The 20,078-nt window shown below is 43.6% G+C and overlaps 1 protein-coding gene across 9 annotated transcripts in view; it reads left to right on the top strand.

The window, feature by feature from the left end:
• LOC110536984 (spermatid perinuclear RNA-binding protein) overlaps nt 1-20,078 on the top strand; it is a 192,497-nt gene that overhangs the window by 159,530 nt on the left and 12,889 nt on the right. For 7 of the 9 annotated variants that reach the window (XM_036936946.1, XM_036936945.1, XM_036936948.1 and 4 more), the window contains 5 exons: nt 5,220-5,363; nt 6,988-7,122; nt 14,508-14,654; nt 17,465-17,603; nt 17,800-17,856. In XM_036936946.1, coding sequence (XP_036792841.1) covers nt 5,220-5,363; nt 6,988-7,122; nt 14,508-14,654; nt 17,465-17,603; nt 17,800-17,856 — 622 coding nt within the window. The remainder of the gene's footprint in view (nt 1-5,219; nt 5,364-6,987; nt 7,123-14,507; nt 14,655-17,464; nt 17,604-17,799; nt 17,857-20,078) is intronic. The other 2 variants (XM_036936950.1, XM_036936952.1) reach the window with 1 other exon arrangement.

Raw genomic sequence — 20,078 nt, forward strand, 5'->3', positions numbered from 1 at the left:
GCTCTCCCTTGCCCTCTGACCATAACTCTATCCTCCTGATTCCACCTTACAAGCAAAAACTCTAACTGGACGTACCAGTGGTCCGATGAAGCGGATTCTAAGATACAGGACTGTTTCGCTTGTACAGACTGGAATATGTTCCGGGATTTATACGAAGGCATTGAAGAGTTTACCACATCATTCACCGGCTTCTTTAATAAGTGCATCGTCGTCCCCACAGTGACCGTACGTACATACGTATCCCAACAACCTGCCCCTCAACGTCAGCAATAGATAGGAGCTGATCCTGTACTACAGGAAACAGAATGCCAAGCTCGCCCCGTTCCACATCGACAGGGCTGTAGTGGAGCAGGTCGAGAGCTTCAAGTTCCTCTGTGTCCACATCACGAAGGAATTGACATGGTCCAGACACACCAAGACAGTCGTGAAGAAGTCAAGACACTGCCTCTTTCCAATCAGGAGGCTGAAAAGGTTTGGCATGGGTCCTCAGATCCTCAAAAGGTTATACAGCTGCACCATTGAGAGCATCTTGACTGCATCACCACTTGGTATGGCAACTGCTTGGAATCCGACCGCAAGGCACTACAGAGGGTGGAGCGTACGGCCGAGTACATCACTGAGGCTGAGCTCCCTACCATCCAGGTCCTCTATACCAGGCGGTGTCAGAGGAAGGCCTGAACATTTCTCAAAGATTCCAGCCACCCAAGTCATAGACTGTTCTCTCAGCTACCGCACGGCAGGTAGTACCGATGCACCAAGTCTGGAACCAACAGGACCCTGAACAAGCTTCTACCCCCAAGCCATAAGACTGCTAAATAGTTAGTCAGAGTAGATATTAGTTAACTATTTAACTATCTGCATTGTTGATTATCTATCCTGTTGCCTAGTCATTTGACCCCTACTGTACCTATATGTACATTTCTACCTCAATGACCTCGTACCCCTGCACATTGACTCAGTACTGGTACCCAGTGTATATAACTAAGTCATTGTGTTATTATTATTCTACCTTTCTCTGTAATGTCGGGAAGGTCCGGTATGTAAGCATTTACACCTGTTGTTTTTGAAGCATGTGACAAATAACATTTGATATTGATTTGTGAGTGTGTTTTACAATGCAGTGTACAGTGTGGGAGTGTTGCAGGCTGTTCAGACTACTGAGCTGAGCTGTACTTCGCCGGCCTGCTTACACATTCACCATAGTAGATGGAGCGGTGCTAGAAAGGACTGTGAAACTAAACATCTGGTTCAGGTCGGGTCGGTGTGATAGAACTACTAGATAGTACTAATAGTTGTATAGTAGCAACAGCATTGAGGCATTAGTGTTTGTACACAGGGTCACAGTCTAGACAGACAGATAGGTAATATGATTGTATAAGATATTATATAAGTAAGTTAGTAGACCAGAGACACATCTGTTGCGTTGTGTGAGGAGAGAAGTATGCGATTCAGACTAGAGGTTGACTGATTATGATTTTTCAACAGCGATACCGATTAATCGGCCGATTTAAAAAATAAAAATAAAAAAAATAATAATTGTATTTGTAATAATGACAATTACAACAATACTGAATGAACACTTATTTTAACTTAATATAATACATTAATAAAAACCTATTTAGCCTCAAATAAATAATGAAACATGTTTAATTTGGTTTAAATAATGCAAAAACAAAGTGTTGGAGAAGTAAAAGTGCAATATGTGCCATGTAAGAAAGCTAACGTTTCAGTTCCTTGCTCAGAACATGAGAACATATGAAAGCTGGTGGTTCCTTTTAACATGAGTCTTCAATATTCCAAGGTAAGAGGTTTTAGGTTGTTGTTAATATAGTATTTATAGGACTATTTCTCTCTCTACCATTTGTATTTCATATACCTTTGACTATTGGATGTTTTTATAGGCACTATAGTATTGCCAGTATAACAGTATAGCTTCCGTCCCTCTCCTCGCTCCTACCTGGGCTCGAACCAGGAACACATCGACAACAGCCACACTCGAAGCAGCGTTACCCATCGCTCCACAAAAGCCGTGGCCCATGCAGAGCAAGGGGAATAACTACTCTAAGTCTCAGAGCGAGTGACGTTTGAAATGCTATTAGCGCGCACCCCGCTAACTAGCTAGCCATTTCACATCGGTTACACCAGCCATTAGGCTGATAGGCTTGAAGTCATAAACAGCACTTTGCTTGCGAAGAGCTGCTGGCGAAACACACTAAATTGTTGTTTGAATGAATGCTTACGGGCCTGCTGCTGCCTACCACCGCTCAGTCAGACTGCTCTAACAAGTCATAGACTTAGTTATAACATAACACACAGAAATACGAGCCTTTGGTCATTAATATGGTTGAATCCGGAAACTATCATTTAGAAAACAAAACATTTATTATTTCAGTGAAATACGGAACTGTTCCGTATTTTATCTAACGGGTGGCATCCATTAGTCTAAATATTCTTGTTACATTACACAACCTTCAATGTTATGTCATAATTACGTAAAATTCTGGCAAATTAGTTCGCAAAGAGCCAGGCTGCCCAAACTGTTGCATATACCCTGACTCTGCGTGCAATGAACGCAAGAGAAGTGACACAATTTCACCTGGTTAATATTGCCTGCTAACCTGGATTTCTTTTAGAAAAATATGCAGGTTTAAAAATATATACTTCTGTGTATTGATTTTAAGAAAGGCATTGGTGTTTATGGTTAGGTACAGTCGTCCAATGATTGTGCTTTTTTTTTCCGCAAATGTGCTTTTGTTAAATCATCCCCCAGCGTTGCATCGATTATATGCAACGCAGGACACGCTAGATAAACTAGTAATATCATCAACCATGTGTAGTTATAACTAGTGATTATGATTGATTGTTTTTTATAAGATAAGTTTAATGCTAGCTAGCAACTTACCTTGGCTTCTACTGCATTCGCGGAACAGGCAGGCTCCTCATGGAGTGCAATGAGAGGCAGGTGGTTATAGCGTTGGACAAGTTAACTGTAAGGTTGCACGATTGGATCCCCCGAACTGACATGGTGAAAATCTGTCGTTCTGCCCCTGAACAAGGCAGTTAACCCACCGTTCCAAGGCCGTCATTGAAAATAAGAATGTGTTCTTAACTGACTTATCTAGTTAAATAAAGGTGTAAAAAAATAAAATAATAATTGGCGCCCAAAAATACCGATTTCCGATTGTTATGAAAACTTGAAATCGGCCCTAATTAATCGGCCATTACGATTAATCGGTCGACCTCTAATTCAGACACATCTATTGTGTTGTGTGAGGAGAGAAGTATGCGATTCAGACACATCTGTTGTGTTGTGTGAGGAGAGGAGAGGAGTGCAAGTGTCGGTCATGCAGTGTTGTGTTGTTGGGCTCCAGTTGTGGTCACACAGGGATGACTCTAACCCCCCTCCTCGCCCGCCCCCCTACTGGATACTGTGGGGTAAGGCGGCCAAAGCCGTGTAATCCCAAAGTCGTTGTGAACAAAGAGACTCTCCCAAGCATAGAGCTGGGATGATCCTCTATCCTCCAACGATTGCCATAACAGGTCCAGGAGGGTTACTCTGCTTTTCCGCTGCTTTGATCTGGTGCCGCAAGGACGCACGCGCAGGGACGCACGCGCAGGGACGCACGCGCAGGGACGCACGCGCAGGGACGCACGCGCAGGGACGCAGGGACGCACACGCAGGGACGCACGCGCAGGGACGCACGCGCAGGGACGCACGTGCAGGGACGCAGGGACGCACGCGCAGGGACGCACGCGCAGGGACGCAGGGACGCACGCGCAGGGACGCACGCGCAGGGACGCACGCTCAGGGACGCACGCTCAGGGACGCACGCTCAGGGACGCACGCGCAGGGACGCACGCTCAGGGATGCAGGGATGCACGCGCAGGGACGCACGCTCAGGGACGCAGGGACGCACGCGCAGGGACGGACGCGCAGGGACGCACGCTCAGGGACGCAGGGACGCACGCGCAGGGACGCACGCGCAGGGACGCACGCGCAGGGACGCACGCGCAGGGACGCACGCTCAGGGATGCACGCGCAGGGACGCACGCTCAGGGACGCACGCGCAGGGACGCACGCTCAGTGACTCACGCGCAGGGACGCACGCAGGGACGCACCGAGGTCCGGACCTCTGTAATGTTTTCGAAAAACTGTTGAGACTTGGTTGTGCATCAGCAGTTTTCCTCTTGTAACATGTCACTGAATTAGGAGGCAGGTAGCCTAGCGGTTAGAGCGTTGGGACAGTAACTGAAAGATTGCTGTTTCGAATCCCGGAGCCCACAAAGCTCTGTCGATGTGCCCTTGAGCCAGGAACTTAACCCTAAGTGGTCCTGTAAGTCGCTCTGGATAAGAGGACTGCTAATGACTAGTATAAATCAGCCCATGTCAGTACTACTTTGTTTTATTGGTAAATTAGTCTAGTTAGTCTAGCCAGCTATCTAAACTTGTAATAATCATGGCCCAATTACCAACCTAGCACGCAGGGCACCTCAAGGGGGCCCCACATTGATTTCTCACTCAAATACAATATTAACATGGAATAAGTCATGCAAAATGTTTAGAATTGCAGGAAATTAGCTGTAAAACTGCAACAACAAGAAAGTTCCGTAAAGCAAACATATTTGTTTACCTTTTGTTAATAAAATCCATGTTCTGCTAACAGGTTCCTCTGAGTTAATGTGTAGAGGCTAAGTGTTTGTAGATGGACTTCACTAAAACTCAGACTCTGGTAATGGCCCTGCGCGCGCGACTGTGTGTGTATGCATGTTTACGTGCGCACGCGTGTGTGTGTGTCCAGCTGCAGCACATTCACCAATTTGGGTCAGACACAAAGGGTGATCCTGTTCCATCCACACAGAGAAAGGTACCGGTCCACTGACTACAGAAGCCCCAACTGTACTGTGCTTCTGCTGGTGAATTAGCCTGTAGGGAACCTGCTATTATAGTAATACAGTGTTGGAGATTAAACTCAGTCACTCAGAACCGGAATTCAGGACCGACAGTAGTATTGTTAAGAAGTGAATGAACATTGGGATAGTTTTAGAGGAAGGAATCAGAAGTGGTTGAATATGGATTTGTGCCTGACTTGCTTTCATTCCTCTTCATCTCCTCTTCGTCCATCTATTCCTCCCCACTTTCTCATTCCTCCTCTCCTCTTTCTCTTCTAATCCTCCTCCACTTCCCTCTATCTCGCTTCCTCCTCTCCTCCTCTGTCTAGGTCCTTCAGGCGATGGGTTACCCTACAGGGTTTGATACGGACCTGGACTGCAGTGCAGACGAGAAGTCAGACGGAGAGGGGAGGAGTGAATCGTCCACACACAGCAATAACACAACACACTCAGACAGCTCAAATACACTGGAGGTACACTACACACACACACACACACACACACACACACACACACACACACACACACTTTATTTGAATCCACCAATCAAATGTACAAGAAAAGGATCCAAACATTTCAAAGGTCCCTGTATGCGTGGCACTCAAGGGTACAGAAAGAATCTCCTTGTCCAAACAGCTAGGCTGCCCACGACAGCTGAAACAGAGCAGTACCTAGACAATTGCTTTGCCCTAGTTTTTTGTCAGGCCCGCATACTGGAGGCCACGCCCTGCAAGCCTGTGTACCTGGCCGAGACTGCCAAATATCAGTGCCACCAGCTTGCACCTACACCCGAGGCATCCCAGCGTGCCACGAGGGGCTGGTATTTAAGCAGCTTCTTGGCATCCTTCTATGAACATCAGCCATTTACAACATGGGCAATGGACTCCATTGCATTTGACTCATGTAGAATACAAAATACAAATCATGGTTTGCAGGGTACCAGAGTGCTAGATCATATTTTGTTGGTAGAGCTTGCAGCCTTAACAGTATAGGTGAGAATGTTGTTACCAACGGCAGCATTCTGGTACATGGAGACAGAGTGGTCAGCATTGTTTTTGATGAGCATAACATACCTACATGTATGTGGGTATCCATAATAAATGAACAATAAAAATGTCCCTGTCTCGTAACGAGCACGCGCACACACACACATACACACACACATACGTGCACGCAAGGCCACCAGAAGCAATATACACTACATGACCAAAAGTATGTGGACGCCTGCTCGTGGAACATCTCATTCCTAAATCATGGGCAGTTGGTCCTCCCTTTGCTGCTATAACAGCCTCCGCTCTTCTGGAAAGGCTTTCCACTAGATGTTGGAACATTGCTGCTGGGACTTGCTTCCATTCAGCCACAAGACTATTAGTGAGGTCGGGCACTGAGTTTGGGTGGTTAGGCCTGGCTCTTAGTTGGCATACCAATTCATCCCATAGGTGTTCAATGGGGTTGAGGTCAGGTCTCTATGCAGGCCAGTTAAGTTCTTCCACACCGATCTAGTCAAACCATTTCTGTATGGACCTCACTTTGTGCCTTTCCACTGGAAGCACAGAAATGTCATTGTATGCTATAGTGTTAAGATTTCCCTTCACTGGAACTAAGGGGCTTAGTCCAAACCATGAAAAACAGTGCCAGACCATTACTCCTCCTCCACCAAACTTTACTGTTGGCACAATGCATTCGGGCAAGTAGCGTTCTCCTGGCATCCTCCAAACCCAGATTCGTCCATTGGACTGCCAGATGGTGAAGCGTGATTCATCGCTCCAGAGAACACGTTTCCACTGCTCCAGAGTCCAATGGCGGCGAGCTTTACACCCCTCCAGCCAACGCTTGGCATTGCGCATGGTGATCTTAGGCTTGTGTGCGGCTGCTCGGCCATGGAAACCCATTGTTTGTCTATGGAGAATGCATGGCTGGGTGCTCAATTTTAAACACCTGTCAGCAACAGATGTGGCTGAAATAGCCATATCCACTAATTTGAAGGGGTGTCCACATACTTTTGTATATATAGTGTAGATTCTCTGTTGATTCAGTGTTGCTGGTTATGTTATCTGTCTGTAATCAGATTTTTATTCTGTTCTTGTGGTCTCGCAGGTCCGAACTCAGGGTCCTATTCTGACGGCCAGCGGTAAGAACCCCGTCATGGAGCTCAATGAGAAACGCAGAGGTCTGAAGTACGAGCTCATATCAGAGAGCGGGGGCAGCCATGACAAACGCTTTGCCATGGAGGTGAGGAATGCACCGGCCGTTTCTCCACTGGAACAGTATATAACACACACACACACACACACACACACACACACTGACTGTCTAAGAACTTTGATATAACTCAATGGTAGGTTGGTGCATACTACCTGGCTAGCTCATCAGATACTACATCAGTCTTTCCCAGAGCAGTGTAGTGTTGTCCCATCCAGTCATTGCTCCCTCCAGACCAGTGTAGTGTTGTCCCATCCAGTCATTCCTCCCTCCAGACCAGTGTAGTGTTGTCCCATCCAGTCATTCCTCCCTCCAGACCAGTGTAGTGTTGTCCCATCCAGTCATTGCTCCCTCCAGACCAGTGTAGTGTTGTCCCATCCAGTCATTCCTCCCTCCAGACCAGTGTAGTGTTGTCCCATCCAGTCATTCCTCCCTCCAGACCAGTGTAGTGTTGTCCCATCCAGTCATTCCTCCCTCCAGACCAGTGTAGTGTTGTCCCATCCAGTCATTCCTCCCTCCAGAGCAGTGTAGTGTTGTCCCATCCAGTCATTCCTCCCTCCAGACCAGTGTAGTGTTGTCCCATCCAGTCATTCCTCCCTCCAGACCAGTGTAGTGTTGTCCCATCCAGTCATTGCTCCCTCCAGACCAGTGTAGTGTTGTCCCATCCAGTCATTCCTCCCTCCAGAGCAGTGTAGTGTTGTCCCATCCAGTCATTCCTCCCTCCAGACCAGTGTAGTGTTGTCCCATCCAGTCATTCCTCCCTCCAGAGCAGTGTAGTGTTGTCCCATCCAGTCATTCCTCCCTCCAGACCAGTGTAGTGTTGTCCCATCCAGTCATTCCTCCCTCCAGACCAGTGTAGTGTTGTCCCATCCAGTCATTCCTCCCTCCAGACCAGTGTAGTGTTGTCCCATCCAGTCATTCCTCCCTCCAGACCAGTGTAGTGTTGTCCCATCCAGTCATTCCTCCCTCCAGACCAGTGTAGTGTTGTCCCATCCAGTCATTCCTCCCTCCAGACCAGTGTAGTGTTGTCCCATCCAGTCATTCCTCCCTCCAGAGCAGTGTAGTGTTGTCCCATCCAGTCATTCCTCCCTCCAGACCAGTGTAGTGTTGTCCCATCCAATCATTCCTCCCTCCAGACCAGTGTAGTGTTGTCCCATGCAGTCATTCTTCCCTCTGCTCAGCTGTGATGTTTTCTGTCACGCCTCAGTGACTCTGTGATAGATCCACATTACTTTGCGAAGGTCAAGTCTGTCACACCTGACATGTAGTGTTTCTCCTGTCTGATGGATACAGGTGTTGAAGCTACATATCCTTCCTCTGGCTGGTGTCATTAGTCAGCACCAGTAGCAATACAATACCACCAGACATACAGGATATCTCTATACTATACCACCAGACATACAGGATATCTCTATACCACCAGACATACAGGATATCTCTATACTATACCACCAGACATACAGGATATCTCTATACTATACCACCAGACATACAGGATATCTCTATACCACCAGATATACAGGATATCTCTATACCACCAGACATACAGGATATCTCTATACCACCAGACATACAGGATATCGCTATACCACCAGACATACAGGATATCTCTATACCACCAGACATACAGGATATCTCTATACTATACCACCAGACATACAGGATATCTCTATACCACCAGACATACAGGATATCTCTATACCACCAGATATACAGGATATCTCTATCCCACCAGACATACAGGATATCTCTATACTATACCACCAGACATACAGGATATCTCTATACCACCAGACATACAGGATATCTCTATACCACCAGATATACAGGATATCTCTATCCCACCAGATATACAGGATATCTCTATACCACCAGACATACAGGATATCTCTATACTATACCACCAGACATACAGGATATCTCTATACCACCAGACATACAGGATATCTCTATACCACCAGATATACAGGATATCTCTATCCCACCAGACATACAGGATATCTCTATACTATACCACCAGACATACAGGATATCTCTTTACCACCAGACATACAGGATATCTCTATACCACCAGACATACAGGATATCTCTATACAATACCACCAGACATACAGGATATCTCTATACTATACCACCAGACATACAGGATATCTCTATACCACCAGACATACAGGATATCTCTATACAATACCACCAGACATACAGGATATCTCTATACTATACCACCAGACATATAGGATATCTCTATACTATCCCACCAGACATACAGGATATCTCTATACTATACCACCAGACATATAGGATATCTCTATACTATACCACCAGACATACAGGATATCTCTATACTATACCACCAGACATATAGGATATCTCTATACTATACCACCAGACATACAGGATATCTCTATACCACCAGACATACAGGATATCTCTATACTATACCACCAGACATACAGGATATCTCTATACTATACCACCAGACATACAGGATATCTCTATACCACCAGATATACAGGATATCTCTATACCACCAGACATACAGGATATCTCTATACAATACCACCATACATACATGATATCTCTATACCACCAGATATACAGGATATCTCTATACTATACCACCAGACATACAGGATATCTCTATACAATACCACCAGACATACAGGATATCTCTATACCACCAGACATACAGGATATCTCTATACAATACCACCAGACATACATTATATCTATTTACCACCAGATATACAGGATATCTCTATACTATACCACCAGATATACAGGATATCTCTATACCACCAGATATACAGGATATCTCTATACTATACCACCAGATATACAGGATATCTCTATACCACCAGATATACAGGATATCTCTATACTATACCACCAGATATACAGGATATCTCTATACCACCAGATATACAGGATATCTCTATACCACCAGATATACAGGATATCTCTATACAATACCACCAGATATACAGGATATCTCTATACCACCAGATATACAGGATATCTCTATACTATACCACCAGATATACAGGATATCTCTATACCACCAGATATACAGGATATCTCTATACCACCAGATATACAGGATATCTCTATACCACCAGACATACAGGATATCTCTATACTATACCACCAGATATACAGGATATCTCTATACCACCAGACATACAGGATATCTCTATACTATACCACCAGACATACATTATATCTATTTACCACCAGATATACAGGATATCTCTATACTATACCACCAGATATACAGGATATCTCTATACTATACCACCAGATATACAGGATATCTCTATACCACCAGATATACAGGATATCTCTATACCACCAGATATACAGGATATCTCTATACTATACCACCAGATATACAGGATATCTCTATACTATACCACCAGATATACAGGATATCTCTATACTATACCACCAGACATACAGGATATCTCTATACCACCAGACATACAGGATATCTCTATACTATACCACCAGATATACAGGATATCTCTATACCACCAGACATACAGGATATCTCTATACTATACCACCAGATATACAGGATATCTCTATACTATACCACCAGATATACAGGATATCTCTATACTATACCACCAGACATACAGGATATCTCTATACCACCAGACATACAGGATATCTCTATACTATACCACCAGATATACAGGATATCTCTATACCACCAGACATACAGGATATCTCTATACTATACCACCAGATATACAGGATATCTCTATACCACCAGACATACAGGATATCTCTATACTATACCACCAGACATACAGGATATCTCTATACCACCAGACATACAGGATATCTCTATACTATACCACCAGACATACAGGATATCTCTATACTATACCACCAGACATACAGGATATCTCTATACTATACCACCAGACATACAGGATATCTCTATACTATACCACCAGACATACAGGATATCTCTATACTATACCACCAGACATATAGGATATCTCTATACCACCAGATATACAGGATATCTCTATACCACCAGACATACAGGATATCTCTATACTATACCACCAGACATACAGGATATCTCTATACTATACCACCAGACATACAGGATATCTCTATACTATACCACCAGATATACAGGATATCTCTATACCACCAGACATACAGGATATCTCTATACTATACCACCAGATATACAGGATATCTCTATCCCACCAGACATACAGGATATCTCTATACAATACCACCAGACATACATTATATCTATTTACCACCAGATATACAGGATATCTCTATACTATACCACCAGACATACAGGATATCTCTATACAATACCACCAGATATACAGGATATCTCTATCCCACCAGACATACAGGATATCTCTATACCACCAGATATACAGGATATCTCTATACTATACCACCAGATATACAGGATATCTCTATCCCACCAGACATACAGGATATCTCTATACCACCAGATATACAGGATATCTCTATCCCACCAGATATACAGGATATCTCTATACCACCAGACATACATTATATCTATTTACCACCAGATATACAGGATATCTCTATACCACCAGATATACAGGATATCTCTATACTATACCACCAGATATACAGGATATCTCTATACCACCAGATATACAGGATATCTCTATACTATACCACCAGATATACAGGATATCTCTATACCACCAGATATACAGGATATCTCTATACCACCAGATATACAGGATATCTCTATACAATACCACCAGATATACAGGATATCTCTATACCACCAGATATACAGGATATCTCTATACTATACCACCAGATATACAGGATATCTCTATACCACCAGATATACAGGATATCTCTATACCACCAGATATACAGGATATCTCTATACCACCAGACATACAGGATATCTCTATACAATACCACCAGACATACATTATATCTATTTACCACCAGATATACAGGATATCTCTATACCACCAGATATACAGGATATCTCTATACTATACCACCAGATATACAGGATATCTCTATACCACCAGATATACAGGATATCTCTATACCACCAGATATACAGGATATCTCTATACTATACCACCAGATATACAGGATATCTCTATACTATACCACCAGATATACAGGATATCTCTATACTATACCACCAGACATACAGGATATCTCTATACCACCAGACATACAGGATATCTCTATACTATACCACCAGATATACAGGATATCTCTATACCACCAGACATACAGGATATCTCTATACTATACCACCAGATATACAGGATATCTCTATACTATACCACCAGATATACAGGATATCTCTATACTATACCACCAGACATACAGGATATCTCTATACCACCAGACATACAGGATATCTCTATACTATACCACCAGATATACAGGATATCTCTATACCACCAGACATACAGGATATCTCTATACTATACCACCAGATATACAGGATATCTCTATACCACCAGACATACAGGATATCTCTATACTATACCACCAGACATACAGGATATCTCTATACCACCAGACATACAGGATATCTCTATACTATACCACCAGACATACAGGATATCTCTATACTATACCACCAGACATACAGGATATCTCTATACTATACCACCAGACATATAGGATATCTCTATACCACCAGATATACAGGATATCTCTATCCCACCAGACATACAGGATATCTCTATACTATACCACCAGACATATAGGATATCTCTATACCACCAGATATACAGGATATCTCTATCCCACCAGACATACAGGATATCTCTATACCACCAGACATACAGGATATCTCTATACTATACCACCATACATACAGGATATCTCTATACCACCAGACATACAGGATATCTCTATACTATACCACCAGACATATAGGATATCTCTATACCACCAGATATACAGGATATCTCTATACCACCAGACATACAGGATATCTCTATACTATACCACCAGACATACATAATATCTCTTTACCACCAGACATACAGGATATCTCTATCCCACCAGACATACAGGATATCTCTATACTATACCACCATACATACATGATATCTCTATACCACCAGATATACAGGATATCTCTATACTATACCACCAGACATACAGGATATCTCTATACCACCAGACATACAGGATATCTCTATACTATACCACCAGACATACAGGATATCTCTATACTATACCACCAGACATACAGGATATCTCTATACCACCAGACATACAGGATATCTCTATACCACCATACATACAGGATATCTCTATACTATACCACCAGACATACAGGATATCTCTATACCACCATACATACAGGATATCTCTATACTATACCACCATACATACAGGATATCTCTATACCACCAGATATACAGGATATCTCTATACTATACCACCAGACATACAGGATATCTCTATACTATACCACCATACATGCAGGATATCTCTATACCACCAGATATACAGGATATCTCTATACTATACCACCAGACATACAGGATATCTTTATACCACCAGATATACAGGATATCTCTATACCACCAGACATACAGGATATCTCTATACTATACCACCATACATACAGGATATCTCTATACCACCAGATATACAGGATATCTCTATACTATACCACCAGACATACATAATATCTCTTTACCACCAGATATACAGGATATCTCTATACCACCAGACATACAGGATATCTCTATACTATACCACCAGACATACATAATATCTCTTTACCACCAGATATACAGGATATCTCTATACTATACCACCAGACATACAGGATATCTCTATACCACCAGATATACAGGATATCTCTATACTATACCACCAGACATACAGGATATCTCTATACTATACCACTAGACATACAGGATATCCTGTAGTAAAACAGAAGATCAAATCAGATCAAATTTTATTGGTCACATACACGTGGTTAGCAGATGTCATTGCGAGTGTAGTGAAATGCTTGTGCTTCTAGACCTGACCGTGCAGCAGTACCTAACAGGTAATATCTAACAATTACACAACAAAACCTAATATCTAACAATTACACAACAAAACCTAATATCTAACAATTACACAACCAAACCTAATAGACACAATCTAGTAAAGGAATGGGATGAGAATATACAAGTATAAAATATATGGATGGGCAGTGACAGAGTGGCTAAGATGCAATATATAGTGAAGAATAGATAGTGAAGTATACATTATATATATATTAGATGAGTAAATAAAATAAAAATCCTTATCGATTCAAACTCAACAGACACATCTGATCAGCTCTTCTTTACCCAACGCATGCTTACTTGAGTGTGTGTGTGTGTGTGTGTGTCTCCCTCTGTCTCCAGGTGGAGGTGGATGGTCAGAAGTTCCGGGGGGCGGGGCCTAATAAGAAGGTAGCGAAGGCATCCGCTGCGTTGGCTGCTCTGGAGAAACTGTTCTCTGGTCCAAACGCCACCGCTATCAAGAAGAAGAAGATCATCCCTCAACACTCTGTACGTTAGCAGTACTGTCTCTCTGATCAGCTATCAACACTCTGTACGTTAGCAGTACTGTCTCTCTGATCAGCTATCAACACTCTGTACGTTAGCAGTACTGTCTCTCTGATCAGCTATCAACACTCTGTACGTTAGCAGTACTGTCTCTCTGATCAGCTATCAACACTCTGTACGTTAGCAGTACTGTCTCTCTGATCAGCTATCAACACTCTGTACGTTAGCAGTACTGTCTCTCTGATCATCCCTCAACACTCTGTACGTTAGCAGTACTGTCTCTCTGATCAGCTATCAACACTCTGTACGTTAGCAGTACTGTCTCTCTGATCATCCCTCAACACTCTGTACGTTAGCAGTACTGTCTCTCTGATCAGCTATCAACACTCTACGTTAGCAGTACTGTCTCTCTGATCATCCCTCAACACTCTGTACGTTAGCAGTACTGTCTCTCTGATCAGCTATCAACACTCTACGTTAGCAGTACTGTCTCTCTGATCATCCCTCACCACTCTGTACGTTAGCAGTACTGTCTCTCTGATCAGCTATCAACACTCTGTACGTTAGCAGTACTGTCTCTCTGATCAGCTATCAACACTCTGTACGTTAGCAGTACTGTCTCTCTGATCAGCTATCAACACTCTGTACGTTAGCAGTACTGTCTCTCTGATCATCCCTCAACACTCTGTACGTTAGCAGTACTGTCTCTCTGATCATCCCTCAACACTCTGTACGTTAGCAGTACTGTCTCTCTGATCAGCTATCAACACTCTGTACGTTAGCAGTACTGTCTCTCTGATCAGCTATCAACACTCTGTACGTTAGCAGTACTGTCTCTCTGATCAGCTATCAACACTCTGTACGTTAGCAGTACTGTCTCTCTGATCATCCCTCACCACTCTGTACGTTAGCAGTACTGTCTCTCTGATCAGCTATCAACACTCTGTACGTTAGCAGTACTGTCTCTCTGATCAGCTATCAACACTCTGTACGTTAGCAGTACTGTCTCTCTGATCAGCTATCAACACTCTGTACGTTAGCAGTACTGTCTCTCTGATCATCCCTCAACACTCTGTACGTTAGCAGTACTGTCTCTCTGATCAGCTATCAACACTCTGTACGTTAGCAGTACTGTCTCTCTGATCATCCCTCAACACTCTGTACGTTAGCAGTACTGTCTCTCTGATCAGCTATCAACACTCTGTACGTTAGCAGTACTGTCTCTCTGATCAGCTATCAACACTCTGTACGTTAGCAGTACTGTCTCTCTGATCAGCTATCAACACTTTCTGTTTACAGGACTCTGAGTGGTCAGTTAGCAATATACATTTTTTAGAGCAGGGCTCTCCAGCCCTGTTCCTGGAGAGTTACCGTCCTGTAGGGTTTCACTCCAACCCTGTTCCTGGAGAGATACCGTCCTGTATGGTATCACTCCAACCCTGTTCCTGGAGAGTTACCGTCCTGTAGGGTTTCACTCCAACCCTGTTCCTGGAGAGTTACCGTCCTGTAGGGTATCACTCCAACCCTGTTCCTGGAGAGATACCGTCCTGTAGGGTTTCACTCCAACCCTGTTCCTGGAGAGTTACCGTCCTGTAGGGTTTCACTCCAACCCTGTTCGTGGAGAGTTACCGTCCTGATCAGTAATCAATACTGCCTTGTTTACATTTACATTTAGCATACGCTCTTATCCGGAGCAATTTACAGGAGCAATTAGGGTTAAGTACCTTCCTCAAGGGCCCGATGCTCTTAACCCCTAGGCTACCTGAAGAATCTTATCAGGTATCAATACTTCCTCTCTTACCTTCTCAACCTGAGACAGTCTCTAATAGAGATTCTTTCCAAACTATCAATACAGCCTGTTTACAGGGTAGTCTGATCAGTCATCAATACAGCCGGTTTACAGGGTAGTCTGATCAGTCATCAATACAGCCGGTTTACAGGGTAGTCTGATCAGTCATCAATACATCCTGTTTACAGGGTAGTCTGATCAGTCATCAATACATCCTGTTTACAGGGTAGTCTGATCAGTCATCAATACAGCCTGTCTACAGGGTAGTCTGATCAGTCATCAATACAGCCGGTTTACAGGGTAGTCTGATCAGTCATCAATACAGCTTGTCTACAGGGTAGTCTGATCAGTCATCAATGCTGCTTGTTTACAGGGTAGTCTGATCAGTCATCAATACAGCCTGTCTACAGGGTAGTCTGATCAGTCATCAATGCTGCTTGTTTACAGGGTAGTCTGATCAGTCATCAATACAGCCTATTTACAGGGTAGTCTGATCAGTCATCAATACAGCCGGTTTACAGGGTAGTCTGATCAGTCATCAATACAGCCTGTCTACAGGGTAGTCTGAACAGTCATCAATGCTGCTTGTTTACAGGGCAGTCTGATCAGTCATCAATACAGCCTGTTTACAGGGTAGTCTGATCAGTCATCAATACAGCCGGTTTACAGGGTAGTCTGATCAGTCATCAATACAGCCTGTCTACAGGGTAGTCTGATCAGTCATCAATGCTGCTTGTTTACAGGGTAGTCTGATCAGTCATCAATACAGCCTGTTTACAGGGTAGTCTGATCAGTCATCAATACAGCCTGTTTACAGGGTAGTCTGATCAGTCATCAATACAGCCTGTCTACAGGGTAGTCTGATCAGTCATCAATACAGCCGGTTTACAGGGTAGTCTGATCAGTCATCAATACAGCCGGTTTACAGGGTAGTCTGATCAGTCATCAATACAGCCGGTTTACAGGGTAGTCTGATCAGTCATCAATGCTGCTTGTTTACAGTACTGTTTCTGTGTCCCTGTAGACAAAATGTTCCCTAGCTGCAGCAGTGGCAGCCTCAGCAGTAGCAGCCCAGGTGGCCAGAGGGAGAGGTAGAGCGGCAGCCCTGACCAGTGGAGCCTTCATTACCACAGCCACTGCACCAGGATACACACAGATACCAGGTACATGGAAATATGTGGGTCATCTTTTGTGTGTGTTTTGTCTCTGTCTGACCTGTCCAGTTCCCTGCCATAACTGTGTGTGTGTGTATGTGGTGTGTGTGTGTGTGTGTGTGTGTGTGTGTGTGGTGTGCGTGTGTGCGTGTTATCATTATGTCCAGTCAACCAGCGATACTAATAGTCTACATGGCTTTAACATGTGTGACAGGCTTCGGGACCCCATATGGATACAGTGCTGCAGCCGCCCCAGCCTATGGTAAGTCTATAGGGTTAACATCTACCTCACTATTCTTTTCCTTCCTACACCTGTTGGAGGCCCTACTGGAAAACAACACTGTATATTCCCATTGAATCTGAGTTACGTATAGAGGTCGAAATTGAAACTGAAGAATCGGGCGAATTTAAGAGCTAAATTAAAAATGGAACTGATCATAACCTATTGGTTCTTACTGTGGTTGGAGCAAGCCTTGCTGCGCTTCTTCACCCGCCTGAGTGTCCAGACTGCTGCTTGTTCTGCCCTTCTGCTTGTCTGTCTGTCCATCAGTCTGTCCACCCTGACTCTCTGGACATCTCTCCCCTCTGTGTAACCCCCCAGGCTCTCTATCCACAGCCAGACACAGCCAGATAGCCCATTCAAAGCTGCCCAGCTCAGGCAGAGACCGATGCCACCAACACACACAAAGACCGTCTAAATGGGTTATACCCACTAACACTACCTCTGTAGACTACCTTCTAACCAAAGCTAGCTCTACTGTAATGCAGTACAGTACACACACACACACACACACACACAACCTCTTCCAACCAATTGTATCTCAAAGCCTTACTAAATCCTTATAAACCAGGGATACATTAACAGCGGACTGTTTAATTCACTCTACACTAGGGCTGTCCCTGTGTATGTCGACCGAGAGTATCGTCGCAAATGTTCCCTCAAATTATTTGTGGCACTGAGCAAATTTCAGGTCTGCTGGGCGCAAACTTGAACGTTGTGAAAATTCTGTGCAACTTCCAGCGCGTGTTTACTGTGAACACTGAGGTTGTACCTGCTTTAAGTTACAGTTTTACTGTGAACACTGAGGCTGTACCTGCTTTAAGTTACAGTTTTACTGTGAACACTGAGGCTGTACCTGCTTTAAGTTACAGTTTTACTGTGAACACTGAGGCTGTACCTGCTTTAAGTTACAGTTTTACTGTGAACACTGAGGCTGTACCTGCTTTAAGTTACAGTTTTACTGTGAACACTGAGGCTGTACCTGCTTTAAGTTACAGTTTTACTGTGAACACTGAGGCTGTACCTGCTTTAAGTTACAGTTTTACTGTGAACACTGAGGCTGTACCTGCTTTAAGTTACAGTTTTACTGTGAACACTGAGGCTGTACCTGCTTTAAGTTACAGTTTTACTGTGAACACTGAGGCTGTACCTGCTTTAAGTTACAGTTTTACTGTGAACACTGAGGCTGTACCTGCTTTAAGTTACAGTTTTACTGTGAACACTGAGGCTGTACCTGCTTTATGTTACAGTTTTACTGTGAACACTGAGGCTGTATCCGCTTTATGTTACAGTTTTACTGTGAACACTGAGGCTGTACCTGCTTTAAGTTACAGTTTTACTGTGAACACTGAGGCTGTACCTGCTTTAAGTTACAGTTTTACTGTGAACACTGAGGTTGTACCTGCTTTAAGTTACAGTTTTACTGTGAACACTGAGGCTGTACCTGCTTTAAGTTACAGTTTTACTGTGAACACTGAGGCTGTACCTGCTTTAAGTTACAGTTTTACTGTGAACACTGAGGCTGTACCTGCTTTATGTTACAGTTTTACTGTGAACACTGAGGCTGTACCCGCTTTATGTTACAGTTTTAACAGTGGCCAAGTAGGCTACGGTGGCTATTTGATCATAATGTAGGCCTACCATCAAAAACTATGGTGAAAATGCATCTTCTTACATGCTGACCAGACCGGACACGTCACGTGCGCGAGCGTCACAAAATAAATTTAGAAATCCATGTTGTTCAATTATTGCACCCACACTGCTGGCGCATGCCAACGAGCGTCTGCGATGCCAAGGGCTAAAATAGAAGTCATTCCTATTTCTGACGCAGATCGCACTGAAAGTCCTGCCTCTCCCATCTCCTCATTGGTTTATAGAAGCAGGAACCCACGTGCCATCTCCTCATTGGTTATACCCACGTGGGTAATTGAAAGACGAAATGTTTTGCCTGTTGTCGTGGTAATACTATGAAAGTGTAGATGCCAATCACCATATAAATTCAAAGATGAAAAAGCCTCGAAGGAGGAGAGATGACTAGAAATTATTCTCTTGGCCGTTTTGTGTGTGGATTAATTGTCGGAGTAAAGGACCTTGTGTATTTCAGGTAAAATAACAACTCAATGTTTATATCCCAGTACAAATTAGTTAGCATGTGCAAGCTAACTAGCTAAATTGCCATACATGTTTAATGCTTTTCGACCTGT

Source organism: Oncorhynchus mykiss, chromosome 12, assembly GCF_013265735.2.
Source record: "Oncorhynchus mykiss isolate Arlee chromosome 12, USDA_OmykA_1.1, whole genome shotgun sequence".
Classification (NCBI taxonomy): Eukaryota; Metazoa; Chordata; class Actinopteri; order Salmoniformes; family Salmonidae; genus Oncorhynchus; species Oncorhynchus mykiss.